Genomic DNA, 24,128 nt, shown 5'->3' on the forward strand with positions numbered 1-24,128 from the left:
GTTTTTTTTGTTTTTTTTAACCTTTTATTCGTGAAGATTTTCAAATTAAGTTACATTAAGTAAGTAACAAGGAGACATTGAGAAGTAAATAAATAATAATGAGGAAATAAAGGATAAGAACCACCAGTGACACAGATATATATATATATATATGAAAAAAAAAGGGGGGGGGGGGGGGGGGGGGGGGGTCAACAGTCACAGTAATGCCATCTGTTCCACTGTACAGCTGTCCATATTATCAAAGAGGTACATGAGCAAGATAGGAGGGTAAAGAGAGTATCATTGGTCCTTCATGTGCTCCAGCACTGGACTCCATATCCTGGAGAACTTCAGAGTGTTACCAGAAAGTTCATATCTCAGTCTTTCCACATGCAGGATGCCTATGAGTTTCTTCAGCCAGGTCTCAAACGTGGGAACTAGATCAGACTTCCACAGTTTCAGGATACATCTCTTGGCAATCATCGTACCATGAATCAAAGCAATACGAATGTTACAATCCAAATTTTTCAAAGTGTTGGAGTGTCCTAACAGAGCAGTTTCAGGGTCTGGTGTTATAATGATGTCACCCCTGATCAAAAGTTTACATACCCTTGAATGTTTGGACTGATAATAAACACACAAGTTGATACACACAGCTTTCAATGGCTATGAAGGGTAATTTTCCACACCTGTGACTTGTTTGATTGTAATTAATGTCTGTGTATAAATAGTCAATGAGTTTCTCAGCTCTTGAGACTCCTGCACATTTCATCCACTGGTACTGAGCCATGAGGAAAGCAAAAGAACTGTCAAAGGACCTGTGAGAAAATGTAGTTGAGCTTTATAAATCAGGAAAAGGATATAAAAAGATATCCAAAGATTTTAAAATGTCAATCAGTAGTGTTCAAGCTCTGATGAAGACGTGGAAAACTAAGTGTTCTGTTGATACCGAGCCACGGTCAGGTAGACCGACATAGATTTCAGCCACAATTGCCAGGAAAATTGTTCAGATTGCAAAGGAAAACCCACATACAACTCCAGCTGAAAGTCGCATGTGGCTGTTTCAAGATGCACAATAAGGAGATACTTGAACAAAAATGGGATGCACGGTCAAGCTGCCAGAAAAAAGCCATTAGTGTCGCAACGCCACAAAACAGCCTGCTTACAATACGCCAAACAGTACCTAGACAAGCCTCAAAACATCTGGAACAAAGTTATTTGGAGTGATGAGACCAAAATTGAGCTTTATGGTCACAACTACAGACACTATGAATGATACACATCTTACAGATTCTGCCAGGGTATAACTGTATATATTTTACCTTGAAGGAGAAAACCTAAAAAGAGAAATGATTGATTTGGACTTTTTTAATGGCTTGTAGAATCTGCAAACTGCTCTCTGCTCTTTGTCAGATCTGATTGATGCCTGAATAAGAAAATAAAAGAAACAATGTGGGAGCAGAGAACAGGCTGCAGATCGATGCATGATGTTGGATATGTGTTTTTTTTTTCTCTCATAATAATAAGAAGCCAATATTGTCTGGTCTAAGAATATCTAATAATAACATATCTGGCACAATTTCAAATGTACCTACTATCTGCAGTGGAATTGTAATTATTGATGAGAATCAGTTAATTTGCAGCTAGAGTGATTATTTTCTTCTCTTGGTTGAAATCTCTTCTAGCTTGTCTCTAGTCTCTAGTTCTCTTCTCTTACTGTCACATCTTGTTAAATAAACAAAACAAAACAGCGGCACTCACTGATCCATCTACTTATGTTTTTTTAATTGTGGACAGAAACGCTCACGGCTGATGATTTCTTCACGCTGAAACGTCTTCATTTCTGTTGTTTCTGTCCATAATTAAAAAAACATAAGAAGATGGATCAGTGAGTGCCGATGTTTTGTTTTGTTTGTTTCATCTTTACCACAACGGTGCGCCCGATACTCTCTTAAGATTTGGAGCTGTGCGCACCGCTGCTTTTTACCACATCTCGTTAAATCCCTTCTTGTTTTAGTTTCTCGTTGTCTTTGCTCTTGTTTTCACATCTTTTGTCATCACTTCTCATCTCATCAAGTCCCATCTGGGCCCGTATTTATCAAGCTTCTCAGAGTAGGATATCAATCCTAACAGGCCAAAAGTTCTCAGAGTGACACATTTTGGTCCTATTTTGTTCATCCTACTTTTTATCAAATTTTTTAGAAAATCATTCCCATCTCAGCCAATGTTTAGGAGAGCTCCAGAGGAGTCCTGACCTGTTAGGAGACGGTGCTCAGGCAGAGATAATCTGTGAGAGGAGAGATGTTTTATGAAAACTTGATGTGAATAAATGTATTGAAAGATCATTTTTACCAAAAAAAAACAAAACAAACGGGGAGCATGCAGCTTTGCAACAGTGATATTGCACATGTGAGAGTGAACTAAATCCTATATTAACACATTCACGTCCCCCTGGCTGGATAGCGTAATAATTTCATTACAACTGGTATTTTTATAAGGTCTTAAGTCTTATTATGTACTTGAGCTGGAGATACACTGTTCACACGGTGCATTTCCCAACACTGTGTGACATTACAAAAATAATACTTTTCCCGTCATGTAGGGAACATAAGTTAACAGGAGGTGTAGTTAAAGGTGAATTGGACCGTGGAAGAGAAGATGTCATACAGTGGTGACCACAGAGCACAGTTTGCAACATGTGTCTGTGCAATATGTGTAAGATGATGCAATATTATGGGAAAGGATGTGGTTGAATGGGGCTGATTTCACACAGTTGAGTCATTACTATTTCAATTTACTTAAGCGGCTGCTTAAGCTTTGTTTACAGTCTATGAAGTCTAAATAGTGTGTATATATCTATGTAAGACAACTACAACATGTCATCATAGTTTCTACGTTTTGGTTCTGAGTGTCGTTACACTCTCTCCTCACTGAGAGTCAGAGTAGGACGCTTCATAAATGAGTCTTAAGTCCTGCTCTGAGGTTTTCTCTGAGTATTTTTAGTCCTAAGTTAAGTAAGTTAACAGCGAGATTCCTGGGAGTGACTCTGAGAAGTTTGATAGATATCTCCTCTCCTCTCCTCATTTATCTCTCTGACATTTCTTTCAGGACTCCCCAGAATGTCAGTCATATTCTGCCCCAGCCTCCCCCTCACCACCCACTCCTCTGCCCCCAGCTGTAGCCCCCTCCTCACCCACGGCAGCCGCTCCGGCCCCGGGGAGGCCGGGGGTGAGCGGCGCCCAGCGCAGGGCTCAGGCCCTCAGGCTGGGAGCCATGATAGCAGAGCTGGAGAAGACGTTTCGGAAACAGAGCTGCTCTGAGAAGGAGCTGAGAGCTCTGGACAACAAGATACTGCACCTGGCAACCATACTGAAGGTATCTGATGGATCTATACACATACAAACAAACAAGCACTCTGTGTGTTAGTGTTTGTATCTTCAGGCCCTTTAGCTTTATGAATGTGTGCACGTGTTCTCCTCCAGAACGACCTCTCCCTGTTGAGAAGCTCATCATCAGAGGAGACTCTGGCTGTCGAGGAAGTATTGGGCAGCTTTGACTTCCTGTCACATGACTTCAACGCAGATGACGACACTTCCTGTTTGGGCAGCATGAGGCTAAAAGACAGCGGGTGAGTTCACAGAATAATCAATGAAACGCTAAACATTCCTGTATTGTGAAACAACTCATCTCTCCTTTTTTTTATTTTTATCCAACAGCATCAGTTCTCTCCAGCAGAGCACGCTGAGGAGTCTCGGCCTCCTCTCTCAGGACAGCCAATCAGCTTCTGAGGAGGAGCTGGTCATCACCCCTCTGACTTCTGGGAATTGGGGTCTTGACCAGGCTCTGGAGACTCACCTGGACATCTGCGGCATCCTGCTACAGGTGCAGTATGTTCCTGTAGGATGTCACGTCTGCAACACAACAGAATATTTTGTATATATTTGGACTTTAATACAGTGTCACCCAAGATTTAAACGAGGAAATTGACATAAAACACCTTTTTATAAGAACACCAATTACAAAAATGTGATTTCCTTACACCTTCTTATATATATGTCTCCCCCTTGTGCCAAGTCCTAGAACTTTCCTTCTCATGCATATTCTGCACAATGTACACACCTCTCTTTGCTGTTTAATAACAATAATAATGATTTAAAATAAACTACATTGTGTGTTTTGTCCGTACAAAGCAAATTTCTAGGGGTGTTATTTTGCATCATGTGATCTTTTCCTGTGCATACATCGCTTGTCTTCACATTAATGTTCGCCTGATGAAGACCATGCAGGTCAAAACGTTGCAATAAACTTAAAAGGTTGCAGACGTCTCCTTTTCTTTTTTGATGCTTCTTGTCCTGCATCTCACTAAGTTGGGACGTGCAAACTATCCATCTTTTTTTGCTTTGCAACACGTAGGACAAACAGGGATCCACTGATCTAATGTGTTTGTAATGTTTCCTCAGATGATGAAAACGACTGACTTCAGCCCGTCTCGGAGGGATCTGCTGGAAGAAATGGCTCTCCAAGCTGAAGTCCTGGACAGAGTCAGCTGTTTGCTGCTAGAGAAGAATGACAACATCTCTGCCATTGACAGTTAGTGGAAGATTTATATATTGTCCACACTTAATACATGATAAGCATGAAATAATTCACAACAGGTTTTCCCAACTTATTTCTTTACACTTTGCACAAAACACTACAGAACTATCTTGTTTTTTATTGTTGTATTTTTATATGTTAAGCCTGTTCAGGTTCTCATGATGTGTACGGATAAATTAAGGTGCAAATAAAATTTTTATTCTCCTCCTCTTCTTCTGCTCTTCCCGCTCAGTCCTCCCTAAAGCTCAGAGAAGGAGGGACACGCTGTTGTTTTGGGAGGAGTGTGTTAACGACAGCAGCTCGCCTTTCTGTTGCCACACCGACTGCTTCTCCAGGACGCTAAAGAAACGTTACACGCACAAGGTGAAGGCCAAGCAGCCCGGCCAATCAGAAAAAGGTACTAATGTTAATAAGCTCTTCATTCATTGTATGATACTTTTTATTCCCTCGACACATCTCATCTGCTTCTACTTTATTTTATAATTACCTACATTTCCCATGATGTGTTTCTGCAACTCAGATGATGAGCATTGACTTGTTGCATGTGCAGGGAGCCTGGTATGTGCAAGAGATGGAAAAAATACACCACCAAACTATAAAAGGCAAACATAAACTACTAAAGGCAGTGTTGAGGCAGTAATAGATGTTGGCTCCTGCACACTGATCAAACACTGCACCGACTAACTCGACCACAGGCGGTGTTTTTGCTCGCAGGCCGAGCTGAACGTGCTTTCTCTCTCCTCTGCAGTGTTTTCTCAGCTGCTGCAGCAGGTCCAGACAGCCTGCCGGGTGGTGCCCAGCCCTCGGCCCGTCTGCAGCCCAGAGAGAGTCACCCTCTTCCAGCTGTCGGTGTATCTGAAACGCTGGAGCATCCAGGAGCTGGGAGAACACATCTCACGCCTCTCCAAAGAAGGTATGGCTATACGTTTAAAACTGAGATTTTACATCTGAATTTTGTGAGGACATAGTGTTAAAATGTCATATATTTTACTTTTATCTTTTCTTATCTTATATTTTTATAAAAGGGCATTAAAGGGTCAGATCATCCATATTAAAAAAAACTAAAAAGTGATATCTTTTGCAGTATCTCGTGCAGTCTCGTTGATTTCTTCCTCCACCCCAATGCAATGGAGGTGTTTGCAATTTTGATTGTGCTGCTCAAAGCATGAACACTTTTCAAAGGGACTATTTCTTTGGCAGAAAGTAGTTCCACTGAAATGTCATTTTTTTAATGCTGTGAGCACCACAAACTAAATCCCATCCACCTACATTGTATTGAGGTGGAGGCAGAAATCTCAAAACCAGGACAAATAAAACCATAAATATCTACTTTATTAGACCTTTAGAGCTAAGTATGAAAATATGTTTTTGTAATTTGGGTGAACTGAACCAAACTGGTGGACAAAACAATGTCAGTTAAACCGCTGCTGCTGTGTAACTGTGACAATAGGGGTTGCTATAGCAACAAAATGTTCAACCGTAACTAACTGTTGGCGGGAGATGAGCCGACATGAAGAAAAAACTTTGCAAAGGAAGTGTTCAGAGCAGGTTGAAGCCCTGATTTTTGACTTGCAGGCAGCATTTTTACATTCGTTCACCTCACGTTTTTGGAACTTTGACCATGTTTAACATCCGACATCATAACAGGATATAAATAACAGAAAAACACAAGCATAATACGTCCCCTTTAATATCTGGTCACTTGTTCACTTTTAATTTCTGGGTAATTTTTGAGTAAATTCTAACAACTATGGTGTCACGTTTTGTTTACAACTTCATCGACAGTGTTTTGAATTCATTACTGCTCTGATTCACGCCCATGGATTCTTCTGCAATGGCAGCTGAGGCTCGTGGGTATTGTAGTATTCTTGGCTGTCCAACATGCCAAAAAAATACTTGAAACTGGTGTTCGTAGTATAAACCTATGAGATCGTCACATTATCCAGGAGAGATCTGAGTTTCTATGTTCAGTAATATTGAGGAGACGGTTTAAAGAAACTAACAAAAAGTTAGAAAAGCAGAGAAAAACAAAAATACTCAAATATCCGGTGTGAAAGAAGCAAAACTGTTTTTAAAAAAATGGCAGTCATAGTAAGAAGCTGATTGAGAAAATATGTTTTCTGGGCATTTAATGATTATAGACCAGCGAACAACACTGAACACACTGTATTAATTTAAAACTAAATCCATATTTATTTGTTTCTACTGTACTGAGTTCACAGGTGAAAGGTGACTCCTCCAGAGTTTGTGTATAAAGATATGTACATGTACAGTGTGTGTGTGTTTTCTGCTGGTATCTGTTGAGTATTTGAGGAATGATATTCTGTTATAGTTCTACTAGAGAGCTTTAGGACCCGAGAACGTTCCAGAAATTCCAGCAAACTCGAGGCATCTGGTAGCTTGACATCGCCAGACCAATAAAACATGGTCTCACAGATTCGTCTGGTTCCCAGACTAGGCATCTGGATCATCTGTCTACATCACTGCCAACAGGTCACACCAAACAAACTGCGTGTGTGTGTGTGTAGCTGTAGAGGCTGCATCTCTGCTTAAAGGATTTCATAAGAGCCACATGATTCATCTTATTGCCGAGATATGATCAGATATGAACACCCTTCCTTCCTTCCTTCCTTCTTTCCTTCCTTCCTTCCTTCCTTCCTTCCTTCCTTCCTTCCTTCCTCTCGTTCCTCTCTGATGCTGACGTCTGCTGTTTATTAAACTGTTAAACCACATTTTGGTTTGCATAGCACGTCGCTTCTAAAACTGCTGGAACAACAACATCACAGCGTTTCTGTGAAGAAGTCGATCTGAGATGAATAAAAGCTGAAATAAATCTTGGCACTTGTTTTGACTCACTTTTAAGACCAAGCGGGTGGAGTTAACAGCCCAGTGTAAGAGAGAGAGAGAGAGAGAGAGAGAGAGAGAGAGAGAGAGACTGCCAGAAAGGTTAGATCAGATTAAATTTACTTTTCTGAGATTTTCTGTAGAGATTTTCATTATCTTGAGTCTTAGGACATTAAAAACACAGGTATGTGATCGGCAAAGGACAAAAAAAAAGCAGCCCCACCTCCCAGATTAATCAATAATGATAATCTTTTGCTGCAGCTCTAATCAGATTATATATTCTCAATTAAATTATTAGTTGTTCAGTCTGTACGGTGACAGAAATCAGCTAAAAATTATAAAAAATGATGATTGCACTGTGTATGAGTGTTACTATTTTATCTAGATCTTGATAAATTGTTCCTGTTTTGTGCTGCAACATCAGCAGACTTATCAGTTTGAGGTTAAAGGAAGTTCAGCGTTATATTTATAAAGAGGAAGATGTAGAAATTAAAATTGGTTGGAGACAGAGTGAGACATGTCATCAAGGGGTCAGTTGGACAGGATGGCTCCTGGACAGGAGGACTGTAAACAGACATGACGTTATTTATAAGTCTGTATTTGATAGATTAAGAAAAGAACTGTAACGCCCACTTCAGGTGTATAAAACCCTGTTGCTCCTCTTTGTAACCTCATCCTGTGTGTTGCACTGTGAAACGCTTATACAAGACAATTAATTCTGTTAAATTTCGTTCTCTATTGTTTAATGGTCATTAAGAAGAAAGTTTTTTCACTTTTCTACGAGTCCAAAGTGACGTGTCTGAATGTCACTTTGAACTTTAAGCATTTTTAGTTGGAAAATAACTCAAATGATTAATTCATAACAACAACAGCTGCCAAATAATTTTCTGACAATCGATTAATCAATTACTCGACTATTTGCTTAAACCCAAACTCACATGTTCTCAAAAGCACTCAGAGTGTTTGTGAAACCTCCTTAATGATATAATTCATGCACAATATTTCATTTAGACATGTTTTTTTTTTTCTAAAACAACAAATCATTTCTCAAGCAGAGTTTTTGACAGGTTTCGAGGATGATTTACACACTTACTGCTCATCATATCATTTGAAAAGCTGAAAATCTCAAACTTTGAGACCATAAATAACTAATTTGAGAGAACTAGACAAACTATTTGCGGCCAAGTTCATTGTGACTTATCGATCTCACTGTTTAGAAGCAGAAAAATAACTTTATTTCAGCCTGAATTCTTTCTAAATGTGCAACATCTGTTAGTCTGGATGTTAAAACTCGTGTCCTCTCACTATACTTGGTGACCCATCAGATTCTGTCACCTGCAGTCTTGGAAGTAGAGCTCAGATCTTTATTTGTAAAAATACTTCATTACAAATAAAGATCCTGCATAAGTAAAAGTATAGAAGTATTACCAGCTAAATTTACTCAAAGTACTAAAGTAAAAGTACTAATTTTGCAGAAAATCAGGCTGTGACGAGAACCTCAGATGAAAAAAGGAAATTTGAATATCTACAATGCAAACTTCATCTGCTGGTAAAGACCATAGAATATGATTGAAAGCTCCAGATCAGCTACTAAATGGACCTTGTGACGAGACTGTTCTCTCATCTAAATTATGTGTGTTACTCATTCGTCGGTCATTCGTTATGTGTTTCAGAGTACATCCTGTCTGCCCTGAGGAGCCCTAAAAGGAGGCGGGGTTTAAATAAACTGAGGGGGCGGAGCATCTCGGAGCTCCTCCCGCTGGCGTGCACGCTGCAGACTCTGGCCGCCCTGCAGATCGACTCCAACCACAAAGTCTGCAAAGCTGCTGCCAACTGCCTCTGCAGAGCTGCAGGCTGCAAGGCCTTCAGGAGCAAAGTACATAAACATTAAACTGTTAGTGTTTTAACATTAATAAGACTCTACAGCCATGCTAGCAGCTTTGTAAGGCTTTGAGCTAAATGCTTATGTTTACAATGAACGCTCACAGTAAAAAACTTACCATGCTGATGTTAAGTAGGTGTAATGTTTACCATGTTTACCGGTTAGCATGTTAGCATGGTAACACTTGCTAATTAGCACAAACACAAAATACAGGTGAGGCTGATGGTAATGTCATTAGTTTTTCAGGTATCTGGTCATAAGTTGAAGTATTGGACATATTAAATTTTGGATGAAAACCTACTGAATCCTACAGACTGCAGAAGGGTCCGACTACAGACCTCATGTCTGTGGACTCCAGGTCTGTGAGCCAATGGGAAGAGAGAAGGGTCCCCATACATGAGGCCTGTCACTTCCTAATTTGCCACAGAAGTATATGAGCTAACTTATTTTACGGTTAATTTAAATGCTTTTTGTTCAGAATAAGAAGCGAACAGTAAAAAATCTGCTACATGTGAAATAAAAATCCAAGAAAGCCACACACAGTGAAATGTACAGGTTTTACTGGGCAGATATAAATGTAAAAACATCACCTGCACTTTATGTAACAGGTTGTATTTTTTTTCTGTAATTTAGTGTAGTATTTCTTTCACACTTAACACACAAAAAAATGAATATTTAGCTACTTTTTACATGATAAAAACACGACTTGAGCAGAGAAATGTGACCCATTTGCAAATCTAGTCAAATAAAAGTTGATGCACCACACGTCTGGGGACCCTACTCTCTTCTGATTGGCTCCCAGACCTGCCGTCTCCAGAGGTGACATCTGCATTTGAACCCTCTTGACCTTGACCTGACCTTGGTGATCCTCTGACTTTTCCTCGAGCACCATCATCAGATCAAATAATCTGTCCAGTACTTTGTTTAATGACCAATTACTTAGACAAAACTAATGACATTCCCATCAGTCTCAGCTGTTTGTGCATAGTGTTAATTACTAAAAGTTAGCACACTAATGAGTAAAGTAAACATTATACCTGCTAATCATCAGCATGTTAGCGTTGTCATTGCCGAGCTGCTAGCATGGCTGTAGACTCATAGATATCTCTGACACACAGTAGCTCAGGTATATCTGCAAATTACAGCTTCCCTCTCTGGGTTTAACAGTAAGTGCAATGATGCAGCTACAACAACAATAATATCACATCTCTCTCATTTCTCTCTAACCTTCCTCTCCAGGCGGTAGTTTACTACACGGAGAGTCTGAAGAGCACTAATGCTCAAACCCAACAAGGCTCCTGTCTGGCTCTTAAATGTCTCAGGGTGAGCAACACGTATTACACAAACTCTCAGCAGACACAGAAATACTCACGGAAATATCACCTGGTACTCTATCAAGTTTTGATATGTGTGTGTGTTCTTGCCAGGCGACAGAGAGCGTGGACCACATAGCAGATCTGTGGAGATCAGCGGATGAAGATCTTCGCAGCGCTGCCAGAGAGACTGTCCTCTCTTTTGGTACAAACATTCATTAATCTACCATTTTTTAAAACATTTATTCATAATTCAGCTGTTCAGTTTAAGGTATTTTATTCTTTTTCTTCTTCATCTGCAGGTAAAAAGGGGTACCTGGCCTTCCAGCGGATGGACCAGCTGTACGCTGAGTTGCAGGAGGAGGCTTACCAGAACCAAGAGACTGAGATTACGATCCTATAAGTAAACAAGTCTGGACCTAAAAGAAGCTTGTGGGTCTTGTATTTTTCTGGTTTGGACCCAACATGAAGAGTCCTCCTGAGCGTCGGGGCGAGAGACTAAAATTAAACCCAGTTTGTGTGTTTGAGTTGGATAAAGTTTATACGCCAGGAAGAGGCATCTACCTTCACAAGAAACGATACCAAAGTGCAGACGAAGATGTTGAAGATGACTTCAGCTTTCTCTGGATGGATCGCTCACTCGCTGATGTTTAGGGACCGTTTGGATTTTATTCATCCTGCAGACAGAGAAGTGACTGTACCTGATAAGTGAATTTATGTTGGGTGGTAAAAATGCCGACATGCAGGATCTCCTCGGGATCTCCAGTGTAGTACCTCTTAGTTATTTAAAGGACGAGTTCACAATTTTTCAAGTCTGTCTTTAAACAAGTAAGGAGCCCAAATAAACAGTGAAACATGTTTTTCTTGCCATAATGATCATCCACAGTCCTCCTTCTGTATAAAAATGTATTTAAAAGTTTATCTGAAGCTAATATGAAGCTTCCAAATGAGTCAAATCAAGTAGATATATTTCAACATTACAGTCTTTTTAGTGCCAAAGTCCCTCTTTTTGTTACTATACTTCCACCACAGTTGTTTTAAGACACACTTGAAAAACTGTGAATTTATCCTTTAACTCTAATGTGATGTCTTGTGCAGCCTTGCTTTCAATAAGGTCAACAAATCCTCATGTTTGTTTTATTACAAAAGTGAAGGACAAATATTATTATTATCTCACATAATGGAGTGAAAGTGTGTATTTGAGAGAAATATCACACAAAAACATTCAACTCTGAGGGACCAAATAAATCCTTAATAACAGCCACAAACAGTGATTCAAACCTCATAGAGGAGAAGTCCACAAATCTACCTGCAGCAGCTTTACTTTTCTCTCCGAGTTGTATTTACTTTCCTTTTTTGTTGTTGTTGTTTTTTTTCATCGGTTCCTGGACGTTTAGTGGAAGGAACATAAAATGGCTGCTGAAACGTTTCCGCAAACAGGAGCTGTGACATTCAGGGACACCGAGGGATTATCGTACAAACAACTCTGGCAGGCAGCCAAACAGCTTTTTATGAGGGTTTTTTTTACGCTTCTCTACTAAATCTGTTCTTGAGGATAAAATAGTAATATTTGCGAGTGAGTTAGTTTCCTGCTTTTGCAGATGATACGGATGATGCAGCTCTTCTGGATGTGATCTATGAACGTGTGGATTTGAAGTGTTGCCGTTTGCATCTGCATCGATTTAACTTGGATGTGACAATCAGCCGACATGTATGACACACTCTTATTACTGCTTGGTGAAGAATTTCTAGGAAACACATGTAACACTTTACTTTAAGTGTCTCTATTTAGCATTTAGAAGCACATATAAATGGTTTTAACACGTCATAATGTGGTTGTAAACAGAGATAAGTGTTTGTATAAGTGTCTTGTTTGCATCCATAAGTGGAGGCTGCTGTATAAATATATGAATATAATTAAAAAACACAGCTGTAATAATATAAAATATGTCTTCATAGAAGAAGTTCAAATACTCTACATTAGTAAACACTTAAAAATGTTCTTATAACTACTTATAACTACATTATAGTGTGTTATAAACCATTTATTAAATGTTTATATACTTCTTATAAATGCTAAATTGTGTGACTTTAAGTTCAGTGTTATTAACGCATGAATTAATGCAGGATGTGTCATAAATTCCTGTCGCTCATCATTAAAAAAATGATCAAGTTACTATGAGTTTATCTGATTAGTTAGTTCACTTAATGGATCATCAGTTAATGAATTCACTTCATACAATAATTTATATGCCACCAACGTAGCTGTAATGATGAGAAGCGATGATTTACTCTCAATAGTCACTTTATTGATCGGGCCCATCATATACGGCCCCTTCTGTTAGCTTTAAAGCAACGATTAGCTATTAATCAGCTAATCAGTAATCAGCAACTATTTTGATAATCAATAATCATTGTAGACTTTTTTTTTAAAGCAGAAATGCCAAATATTTGCTAGTTGCAGCTTCTCAAATTTGAAGCTTTTCTGTATTTCCGCCCTGAAGTCAAAGCAGTCGGTGCTGAAACTTTGCTGTGGAAGCACATGACCAAAGTCACATGACATAAATCCTGTGACGTCTCATGAGGTTGAGTGTGGTCAACATCAAACTGGAAGTTGACCCCCCAAAAAAGCAAGAGGTGAGAGAAAAGACGTATGCTTCAGCTTGATTTTAATGTGAGGGTATAAAATTCGAATGACTAATATATTGTACATATAAGTTATATATAAACATGTATGATGTAATAGTGTACCAAAATAAACATATATTGTTTTGGATTTATGTTTACATTTTTTAAATCAGGACATTTTCTCGGTGTCTCGGCATGTTTCAGGTAAATTGGAACCACAGAGATGCAGCCGACAGACGACTTTAAAGTACAGATTAAGACTTTTTAATGATTTATGAACAGACTTCAAATTGATGCCTACACAGTAACCTTTATAATTTGGTCAAATTAGCATCTCTCAATCATTTTCTCTGACAATGGTGAACAATAAAGCTTAATTTAAATATTGTTTAGTATGTTTAGGGTGCAAATAGTGGCCTAACAAGGAATTTATTCTAACCAAGCAGCAATGTTGGTGCCTGCTGATGCAGATCATTTAGTTTAATCCACAGTTTATCTTCTATCAATGATGAATTTAAGGTCTATTGCAGAATAGAACGACACCCAGGAAACAAACAGCCAGACAGGGAGCTAATACATAATATCAAGTAACATTAGAGATACATTTAAGGTTAAGAAAAACAAGAAATCAGTTTAAAATATTATTTGAAATATGTCATCAGGGTTGAAAGCAATAATGAAACTGTGTCCCAAATGACCAAACATGTCACTAAAAAGTAGTTTTGTGTCAAATACAACAAAATGATGAGCCATGCTTTATATAAAGAAATATCATACACACTAAATTTCTTCACATAAAGAAAGTAAACACTTTCTTTCAAGAACATGATCTCAAGATAAAATTCAACTAAAAACTATCCCAATATTGCTGAATTCACCCAACATCATTCTGCTAAATCATCCAACTGAAGTAAGAAAAACACATTTCTGATCTGAGCAGGACTTTAAGCATGTGTACTTTTATTATTAGCTGTGAGAAAATGTAGAATTTATTCCACATTTTTCTCAGGACAGTCTACGTCCTCAGCTTCAGACACTGAGACTAATGCTGCCCCCTGCTGGCTGCTCCTGTAAACTGAAGGTTGGGAACGGGACCTGACCTGAAGATACTTTCACTGGCCACAGAATCCATTTGGCTTTGGTTAAACTGACCTTTGACCTTTGTCTGACTCAGATATTTAGAGACTGTTTGGGAGGTCAATAAAATGGCATGGGAAGAAGGTACTGACGTTTTTTTTCTTCAGCCTCATTGTGCCCATAGTTGCTCAACACAGGTCAGATCTGCTTCATTTTTAGGAAGCGGAATAGTTTCACATCCTCAGTCTCAGTACAGCTACGATAAATATGACGTCTATTAAAACTACAGCTGTGATATCTTTGCATCATGGAGAGAAGATACACCTCAAAAACCAGGGATATCAATGACAATATGCAGACTTTCTTGTTTAAAGCTTCAACAAATACAATTAATTGTGTAGAAAGATCATTTCCACGCAGTTCGAGAGGTTAATCTCACATCCTAAGAGAATTAAAGCACCTCAGATGTATTTAAAACACAGCGTAGGAATAAATTAATCAATGAATGCATGTTTGCACTGTGCCCGCTGTGTCTCTAATCGATAATAAAAATAAATTTTCATTGTAAAACCATAATCTTATATAAAAATGTATCTGAATGCCTTGTGTGCAGCATCTTCACCGCAGTTATAATTCATCATAATCTCTTTAATACTCATTCTGAGTGGCTTAAAGCTGTATTTTGTGCAACTAATTAAACCAGTTTCAGATGATTTTAAACTCGTTGAACCACGCCACGCAGACAATGCATAAAAAGTGAAGAACATTACAAAGAAATGAACTTTATCTTGGCTGTTTCTCATAAGGAATAAAAGTGCAAGAGCAGAAGAGTCGTGTTCGTAAAAAAAAAAAAAAAAACAACCTGTAAATCAGCTGTTTGTTCTGCGCGGCGGACTGTTTCAGGATGATGAAAAAAAATATATCATTTAGGAGGTGAAAGAGGACGTTAAAGTCTGCGGGGAGTATTTGGAGCAGGTTGTTTGCTGTGCTTGCACTTGAGTTGCATCATCTGAGACTCACCTCCAGCTCACGTACCGTCAGTACAGTTTCCCCTTGTTTGTTTCATCCTCCGTCATTTATCTCCTCTTCATCCCTTCACTGATGTCCTGACGCCGTTCTTTTTCCAATTATTTCTGTTTAAATAGATATGTTAAATTAATTAGTTACTTACTATCCAGCTGTAAAACAAACCTTCTGTAATGATTCGAGACGCCTGTTGCATCTCTAATCCTGACTGACATGTTGATCTCTTGGATCCGACCTGATGAGGTGTTTCTTCCAGACTCTCAGTTCTCATCATCATCTACTGGGAAATATTTACTAGCCAAGAGAATTTCTAACTAACAAAGTACTACAAGATGTGAACAAAGCAGGCGAAGAGCTTCTGAAGGTGATACAGACGGCGTGCTTTGGAAAATAGTCTCATTTAATACTTTTGCATGATTTACTTGCGATGTGTTTGTCATAAGAACTGTTTATTTTCTGCAGGATAATTTAACACAAAAAGGCAAAGATAAGGGTCTGATACTAACAAAAGCTGAAACAAAGAAAGTAGAGAGTTCTACCTCCCAACTAAATTTCATTATCAATTAAACTGCCAATTATTTATTATTGATTTAAATGACAGTTTCCCAGAGTCAGAGGTGACATCTCTAGACGTTGTTTTGTCAGTTTTGACAGTTGTCACGTTTAACACAGAAAATCATTCAATCATTATTCGAGAAGCTGAAGAAACCAAATTTTTTTGCAGTTTTGCTTTAAAAAAAATGACTACAACAATTATATGATTATCAAAAAAGTTGCCAATCAATTTTCTGTCGATCAACTCATTGATTAATCGACTTATCGTTGCTATTCTACACCTGGAGCTACTGCACAGGAACTTAATTTGGATGAAAAATAGATTTAGTTCCTGAAAATGATCTTGGTCCCCTGGGGGAAGATCTTATTGAGACTACAGTCGCAATGATTAATCAATTAATTGCTAACTATTAAATTAATCTCCAATTATTTTGATAGATCAATGAACCCTTTAGAGTCATTTTTTAAGAAGAAAATGTCTAAATTCTCTGATTCCAGCTTCTCAAATGTGAATATTTTTATTGTTTCTTTGGTCCTCTATGATAATAAACTAAATATATTTAAGTTGAGAACAAAATAAAGACATTTGAGGACGTCACCTTGGGCTTTGGGAAACACTGATCGACATTTTTCACCATTTTATAGACTAAACAACTAATTGATTTATCAAGAAAATAACCGACAGATTAATAGATAATGAGAACAGTTCTTAGTTGCAGCCCTGGATGAAACACCTTGAATGAAGGCCTCATCTGACTACAAAAATGCGTTTCTACAAAACCTTTTAACTAAATCATTTGTCTGATATGATAATGAATGAGACACAGTTGAACACGTTGAGAAGAAAAAACTTTATTTAAATTAAAACCAAAGCAATCATGTAGCAGTGGAGCATGTTCAGCACCGCGACAGGAGGCCACACACACACACACACACACACACACACACACACACACACACACACACACACACACCAATAGGTACACAGTATAAACACCTTAACCTGCGTCTGACAGCTAAACATAACACTTAAAACAGTGACACACAAGGAAACTTAATGACAGCATCGTCCTTCTGATTACCAATAAACTTCTAATCGTCAGTGAAAAAAGTTTGATTTCTTCAGCTGGCGTTGTGTATTGCTTATTGTTGCTGGAGAATACTGACCGTTTACAGTACGTTACCTTGTGTTTCACCACATTTTACGCTCTTCAGCATGTCATGATCACAAGAGAATACACACCTATCCCTCATAACACACATGGTCTTTCATTCACTCAACACACACACACACACTCACACACACATTCAGACTTTTCTACCCTTTGGAAACTTTCAGCATTTTGTTTTAATGAATTAAAATTTTTGTGTGTGACCTTAATGAAAAAAAAAAAAAAAAAACTAAAGGCAACCCATGCACAAGAAAAAAAACAAACAAAAAAAACCGGCAAAAAACAAACAAAAAAAGTTCAGATCGTGAGTGTGGTGGTGGAGGAGGAAGAGGAGACGAGGAAGACGAGGAGAGGAGGAGGGGGGGGCAGCGACAGAGCACGGCGGCGGGTCACATGTTTCTCAGCATTATTACACCTTGTGAGGTGTGTTTATGTGTGTGTGTGGCGATGCGGCGAAGAGAGGGGAGAATTATTCACAGCATAGTTATTGATTGTCCAGTGTCGTGTGTGTGTGTGTGTGTGTGTGTGTGTGTGTGTGTGTGTGTGTGTGTGTGTGTGTGTGTGTGTGTGTGTGACAGGAAGTTTGGTCACGTCGGACTGTGAGAGGCGGGCGTGTTGCTCCTCGTTTCTATGGAGATGTTCTTTAACACTACCTGGTACACGGAGCTCAGCCGCTGCAGGTCTGAGCGGCGAGCACGGCCATGTCCGAGCTCTGTCTGAGACTTTAGGAGAGGTTATGTCGGGATTTTTGGCAGTTTGAGGTGAGTTTTATTCTAAAAACAGGGTTTTTTTAGGAGAAGCTGTTGAGAGAAATACTGAAACACAGCGGCCGTTTTCAGTTGACGTCCCAGGTGGTTTATTTATTTATTTATGTATGTATATATATCGTTTACTTTTCATCCCCTTTTTAAAATGCTGGAATTCAAGTTGCTGAAAATGAAATGTCACACGCCCCTCCTCCTCCCCGGTCTGTAACATTAAAGTAACACGAAACGTCTCCTCCGACGCCGCCTCCCCCTCCTCTCCTCCCACCACCTCAGATTCAAGTCTGTCTGTCTTTACAGCATGGCAGAACAGCCCCCGATAATCCTCGAAAACTGGCTCTCCTCCTCCTCCTCCTCCTCCTCCTCCTCGTCACCGCCTTCAGCCCAGCGCTCTCGGCAGTCTTTCAACACCGCCTCTTCACCGCTCTCCCGCCCCCCAAAGTGTAGTCCATCCCCTCTTCCAGCATGGCAGTATCATTCTACAGTAATTCCCCAGCAATGCCTCGTCACCCTTCACCACATCTCCTTCCCCGCCCGCCCCAACCTCCTCTTCGATATCGCTCTCTCTCTCTCTCCCTCTTTCTCTCTCCTAGGTCCCGACAATCGCTGGGTCGTGGGCAGCGTCCGGCAGTGAGGCGTCCTGGCAGTGGTAGAGGAAGCAGTTGCCCCAGCAACTGTAGCAGATGAGGAAGAGGGCAGCCAGGAAGACCAAGGCACAGATGGTGCAGGGCTTCCTCTCCAGCAGGAAGCTGAGCAGGTAGAAGCCCATGAACATGGAGTGATTGAACCACAGCGCCGGGTTCAGCGGTTTGGGGATGAGCAGCACGGGGAGGAGCCACTGTAGGCAATACATTGTCTCTCTTTTTTTTTTTTTTTTTTTTTTTTGTAAAGGACGCCGGCAGAGTCTCTCTGGCTTGTGTTGGATGCTGTGTGTGTGTGTGTGTGTGTGTGGGGTTGGTACAGTTCAACCCCGGGTTGTTGGAGGTCTCTGAAGGAGGCCCGTAGCAGGTGGTTGGAGATGTGGGAGAGGCGTCCTATCCCACAGAGCTGGGATGATGCAGGAACAGGTCGAAGAAGCCAGATGTTGCTGTCATCAGGTCATCCCTGGAGACAGCAGAGGACACAGAAGAGAGTCTGAGGATTTCAAATTCTGAACTGTAGTACGGCAACAAGTTAAAGGACATGTTCACAATTTTTCAAGTGTCTTAAAACAACAGTCAGGTGTCCATATGAACAGTGAACAAGGTTTTCCTTGCTGTAATCATTCCTCCTGTTCATACTGGTTATTAAAAGATCCCCTTCAAATGTGATTTCAATGTCAGTGATGGAGGATAAAATCCACAGTGTGTCCACACAGTCATTTAGTGCGGCTTCAGCAGTCTGAGTTAGTCATATCAAGTGGATATCTGACACATTTACAGTCTTTTTAGCATCAAATTCTCCTCTTTGTGTTTCCTCGGACAGTGTTTCCTTGTTGAGCTGCGGTGGAAGTATAGTAACAACAAGAGGAACTTTGGCACTAAAAAGACTGTAACATTGAAAGATATCTACTTGATTTGACTGAAGCTTCATATAAGCTTCAGATAAACTTTTAGATACATTTTTGCACAGAAGGAGGACTGTGGATTTTGCCCTCCATCATAAGTGCATTATGAAAGGATCTTCTAATGGTCAGTATGAACAGGAGGAATGATTACAGCAAGAAAAACATGTTTTACTGTTCATTTGGGCTCCTGACTGTTTTAAGACACACTTGAAAAACTGTGAACGTGTCCTTCAAGAACTATTAGACATACATACAATAACTAAGTATGACTATCTTTGCATGGACTCATCAGCCTGGACTCTTTATACAGCAATGCAGCATGTGGATGAAGATGTTTTTTAGAAGAAGCTAAATAATGTTTAACTCTGGTTTCAGATTTGCAAATGTGACAGTAAACTAAATTTCTGGGCTGTTTTGGCCCCAACAATGAATCAAACAATGGAGAAAATAACCACCTGATTAGTCTATAATGACAATTATTTAGTTCATTTAATTTTTTTTTTTATACCTATTAGAGACTTTTGTTGTGTTTGTGCTGACCTTAAGAAGAGGAACAACATTTATTCACTAAATTTACATATATAAAAGAAAATACACTTTTGTATTGAATTTAAATTTAAATCTAAAGCTGCAACAATTAATCAATTAGTTGCCAACTATTTTCATAATTCTCAATTTCATATTTCCTAGTTTCTACAGTAAACTGAGTAACTTTGAGTTTGGGATTTTATGGACCAAACAACCAATCGATTAATCAACAGAATAATTGTCAAACTGATCTATAATGAAAATAATCATTACTTGCAGCCTTATAAAACTCTACACACACACACACACACACATCATCATCTTTTAGTACCATGAATAACCTGCAGTTCATGCAAATTCTGAATAAACACTATAATTAGAGCGACTCCTTTTATAGAAGTACAAGCCTGCAGATTTAACGTAGGCGTCACTCTGGTGCATGTAAATATAGTAATACATGTACATTAATAGACTGATAAGAGTCCACCTGACGTGCCAGTTAGCGGTGGTGGAAAATTACCACGTACATTTACACAAATACTGTACTTAAGTACAATTGTGAGGTAATTACTTTGAGTATTTCCATTTTAAGCTACTTTATACTTTCACTCCACTACATTTCAGAGGGAAATATTGTACTTTTAATTGTACTTTCACAGCTTTATTAGTTATTAGTTACTTTTCAGACCAATATTTTATATGTAAAATGTATATTAGTAAAACATGCATAGTTACAGATTCATTAAAACAGTGTAAGGTGTTAAAATGACCTCTATCTGACATGTGCACATCAATTAATCAGTTTTAATATCCAAATAACGTATATACACATGTATGATAAATATAACACCCTAAATTGGGCCATTTTGCGCTGTGACTACTTTTAATACTTTAAGTACACTTTGCAGACAATATTTATGCACTTTTTTGATAAACAAATCAAGATTCTTGCATCTTAGATCACTTAAAAACCTAAAATCATTTCTGTCTATTGAGGATTTGGAGACCATAGTGCATGCTTTTATCTCCTCCCGCATTGACTATTGTAGTTGTCTGTATATAGGAATCAGTCAGTCAGCTTTATCTGGCCTGCAGCTGGTTCAAAATGCTGCAGCGAGACTCCTCACTGGAACCAAAAAGAGAGAGACCACATCACTCCTGTACTGGCCTCTCTACACCGGTCACCAGTGAAACGCAGAATTGATTTTAAGAGAGTTTTATTCTTTTTTTTTAAAAAAAAAAAAAAAAAAAAGCTCTGCATGGACTGGCAGCTCCTCATCTTTCCCCTATTCTACTGCCAGACCCCTCAGATTTGCTGACCAATCACTGCTCTTCATTCAACGCTCCCAGTTAAAATCCACGGTACAGTGGAACAGTTTGCCTCTTTATTAGATCCTCCTCCTCAATTGACATTTTTAAAACCAATCTCTCTCTTTTCTTCAGCATTTTAATAGTCATTATGAAGACATGACTGGTCACACTCTGTATTTATTTTTTCTGTCTAATGCTGTCAGTTTTTTTTAAATTAAAATCCAATATTTATTAATTTATTCTACACTTTAATTATTATTTTTGGATCCTCATAATGTGTTTTCATTGTAGTTCTAAAGCACTTGAGTCAGCTCTTGTTGTTTTTAAATATGCTCTATAAATAAATTCACTTGACTCCTTTTACTTAAGACTTTCAATGCAAGAATTTTACATGTAATTGAGTATTTTTTTTCATTGCAGTATTACTATTTTTACTTAAGTAAAAGATCTGAGTACTTCTTCCACCACTGCCAGTTAGTCAGGATAATGTGTGAGAGTTTGCATACGTGTAACATTACTACGTTTTGAATGGCAGCTACAGAAAGGATACCATTACGCCACACAATATCACAGTCATGACTAATCAGTGCCACAGCCCAAATTCATTAATGACTTCCAAAAGTAAACATGTAGCCAACTATTCATAAGAGGGTAACTTCCTTATAAAAGGGCCTGAAACACACTGGTAGCCGCTCAGCTAGCCAGCTACGCACTAAGCAAACCTCTTGCTATTAAAACTGATGTTATGATGGTATGACATAATGCTAACGTAAAGTTATCTAACCGGATTTATAGGACTGACTTTGCCTGGATCGGATGAAACATGATGAAAAATGACGTTGTTTCGGTGTCGAAATCCGCATTAAAAGCAGCTCGTCTCAACATGAAAACTGGCTGCGGCTGGTTGAAGGACAAAAGCTGAGTTAGTGTCAGTGACAGCTGCCAGCATCCCCTGACTGCCGTGTGACTAACTGGCCGACACATTCATATTTCTGTATTTAATAACTGACTTCACTAGTGTTAACTACTTAGTATAGTTGTTGGGTTAAATCGGCAAACATTCAGCTGGACAACCTAACCTCGCTTCGGTACATACCGGTAGTTAACGTGATGTAACGTTACGCTTGGTTGGTTAACTGCTAAATAACTTTACACGGTTTGGTCTTTGACTTAAACATTTAAAGTTACTTGACGTCAAATTAACCAATCTTCCTCCTAGATGACAAGGAACAAATAACATATCTAAAGCTAGCCGAATATCCAGTGTATGACAGAAAGACAAACCAAACTCCGTTCAAAAATCTACTAATTTAATATTTTGAAGCTTGCAGGTGAAAGGAGATCAACAATAAAACATCACACTGATTGATTTTAAAGTCCTAAGCAGCCGCCGATTACTTCAGTGTACTGTTAGTACAACAAACAGCATTAATGATGAAGTAATTTTAGCATTTTTACTGTCTTCACCTCCAATATTCTACCACAAAGATCCATCGCAGTGGGCGGTAACGTTAGCACGCAGCGTGAGAGAGGTCTAAAAGTGGATCATTATGGTGCTGAAATATTTTTACTCAGAAGTAAGAAGGCAGCCTTAACAAAATGTGACAACATTTCAATTAGGGTATACACCGTTTTCTCTAAGTTTACCGTCAGTTTGACATCAATATTTTCCTCATAGACGGAAGAACAGTACTGAGAGCTAACTAGCTACGTTAGCTTGACACACAACAAAAGATTAGGCGGATGTTTTAAGCTACCTAGCTATTAAAGTGACACAGTTTGACACATTTGCAACAGTCGGGGTGTGTGTTTGAGTGAATTGTCAAAAATGTGGACAAACCTGACATCTTTCGGGCTCATTCTCAGCAGAGAGAAACCACCAACATCTGATCTGTCTCAACTACTGACTGCGTACGTAGCAAGCCAGCTAACAAGAATTAGCGTTAGCAAAAAGGACCCCAAGCAGAAAGTTTAGGAGACTAGTGGTCTGCCTGAATACATTTATCTTCTCTTTAGCAGGGTTAAAGGACGTGTTCACAGTTTTTCAACTCGTTTAAAAAACAACAGCCAGGAGCCCAAATGAACAGTGAAACAGGTTTTTCTTGCTGTAATCATTCCTCCTGTTCATACTGACCATTAGAAGATCCCCTCATAATGCACTTACAATGAAAGTGATGGGGGACAAAATCCACAGTCCTTCTGTGCAAAAATGCATTTAAAAGTTTATCTGAAACTAATATGAAGCTTTCGTCCAAATGAGTCAAATCAAGTAGATATCTTTCAACGTTACAATCTTTTTAGTGTCAAAGTCCGTCTTTTTGTTACTATACTTCCACCACAGCTCAACAGGGAAACACTGTCCGAGGAAACACAAAGAGGGAATTTGATGCTAAAAAGACTGTAAATGTAGCAGATATCCACTTGATATGACTAACTCAGACTGCTGAAGCCTCATATAAGCTTCACATCAACTTTTACATACAGTTTTTGCACAAAATAACTGTGTGGACGAAGTATTTATCACATATTACTTATGTGTAATATACTTATTTATCTTATTATCACCTATGTGCAATAACACACTTGCGCACCAGTGTGCAATATGATGTATATTTGCATATTTTTTTGTCTCTCTTATCTTTCTCTTCTCTCTCTCCTTTTTTATAATTGTAAATACTTATTTCATAATCTAATTGGAACTAGAGCTCCAAGAAGCCAAATTTCACTGCCTTCAGTGTTGCCACCCGCTGTGTTGCTGTGCATGTGACAACAAAAGCTATTGAATCTCTTGAATCTTGGACACATTGTGGATTTTGGCCCCCCATCACTTACATTGAACGCACATTTAAAGGTGATCTTTTAATCGCCAGTATGAACAGGAGGATTACACCAGTCTCTGCACTGGCT

At 38.9% G+C, this 24,128-nt stretch overlaps 2 protein-coding genes across 2 annotated transcripts in view; one reads left to right on the forward strand and one right to left on the reverse strand.

Annotated features, from left to right (window-relative positions):
- The window catches only part of ripor3 (RIPOR family member 3), a 40,619-nt gene extending 29,536 nt beyond the window's left edge, over positions 1-11,083 (forward strand). Inside the window, exons 17-26 of the mRNA XM_042404830.1 lie at positions 3,088-3,354; positions 3,462-3,607; positions 3,696-3,861; positions 4,440-4,569; positions 4,808-4,972; positions 5,324-5,488; positions 9,093-9,295; positions 10,541-10,624; positions 10,729-10,819; positions 10,917-11,083. Of these exons, the coding sequence (XP_042260764.1) occupies positions 3,088-3,354; positions 3,462-3,607; positions 3,696-3,861; positions 4,440-4,569; positions 4,808-4,972; positions 5,324-5,488; positions 9,093-9,295; positions 10,541-10,624; positions 10,729-10,819; positions 10,917-11,017 (1,518 nt within the window). The 3' untranslated portion in view covers positions 11,018-11,083. The remainder of the gene's footprint in view (positions 1-3,087; positions 3,355-3,461; positions 3,608-3,695; positions 3,862-4,439; positions 4,570-4,807; positions 4,973-5,323; positions 5,489-9,092; positions 9,296-10,540; positions 10,625-10,728; positions 10,820-10,916) is intronic.
- Positions 11,084-17,365: 6,282 nt separating this feature from the next.
- On the reverse strand, positions 17,366-23,188 carry LOC121894075 (bladder cancer associated protein). The gene is made up of 2 exons (XM_042406402.1): positions 23,062-23,188; positions 17,366-18,940 (listed from the first exon to the last, which is right to left on the reverse strand). The coding sequence occupies exon 2, from the start codon at positions 18,687-18,689 to the stop codon at positions 18,426-18,428; it is 264 nt and encodes an 87-aa protein (XP_042262336.1). The 5' UTR covers positions 18,690-18,940; positions 23,062-23,188; the 3' UTR covers positions 17,366-18,425.
- Between the last annotated feature and the right edge of the window lie 940 nt (positions 23,189-24,128).

Source organism: Thunnus maccoyii, chromosome 3 (genome assembly GCF_910596095.1).
Source record: "Thunnus maccoyii chromosome 3, fThuMac1.1, whole genome shotgun sequence".
NCBI classification, from domain to species: domain Eukaryota; kingdom Metazoa; phylum Chordata; class Actinopteri; order Scombriformes; family Scombridae; genus Thunnus; species Thunnus maccoyii.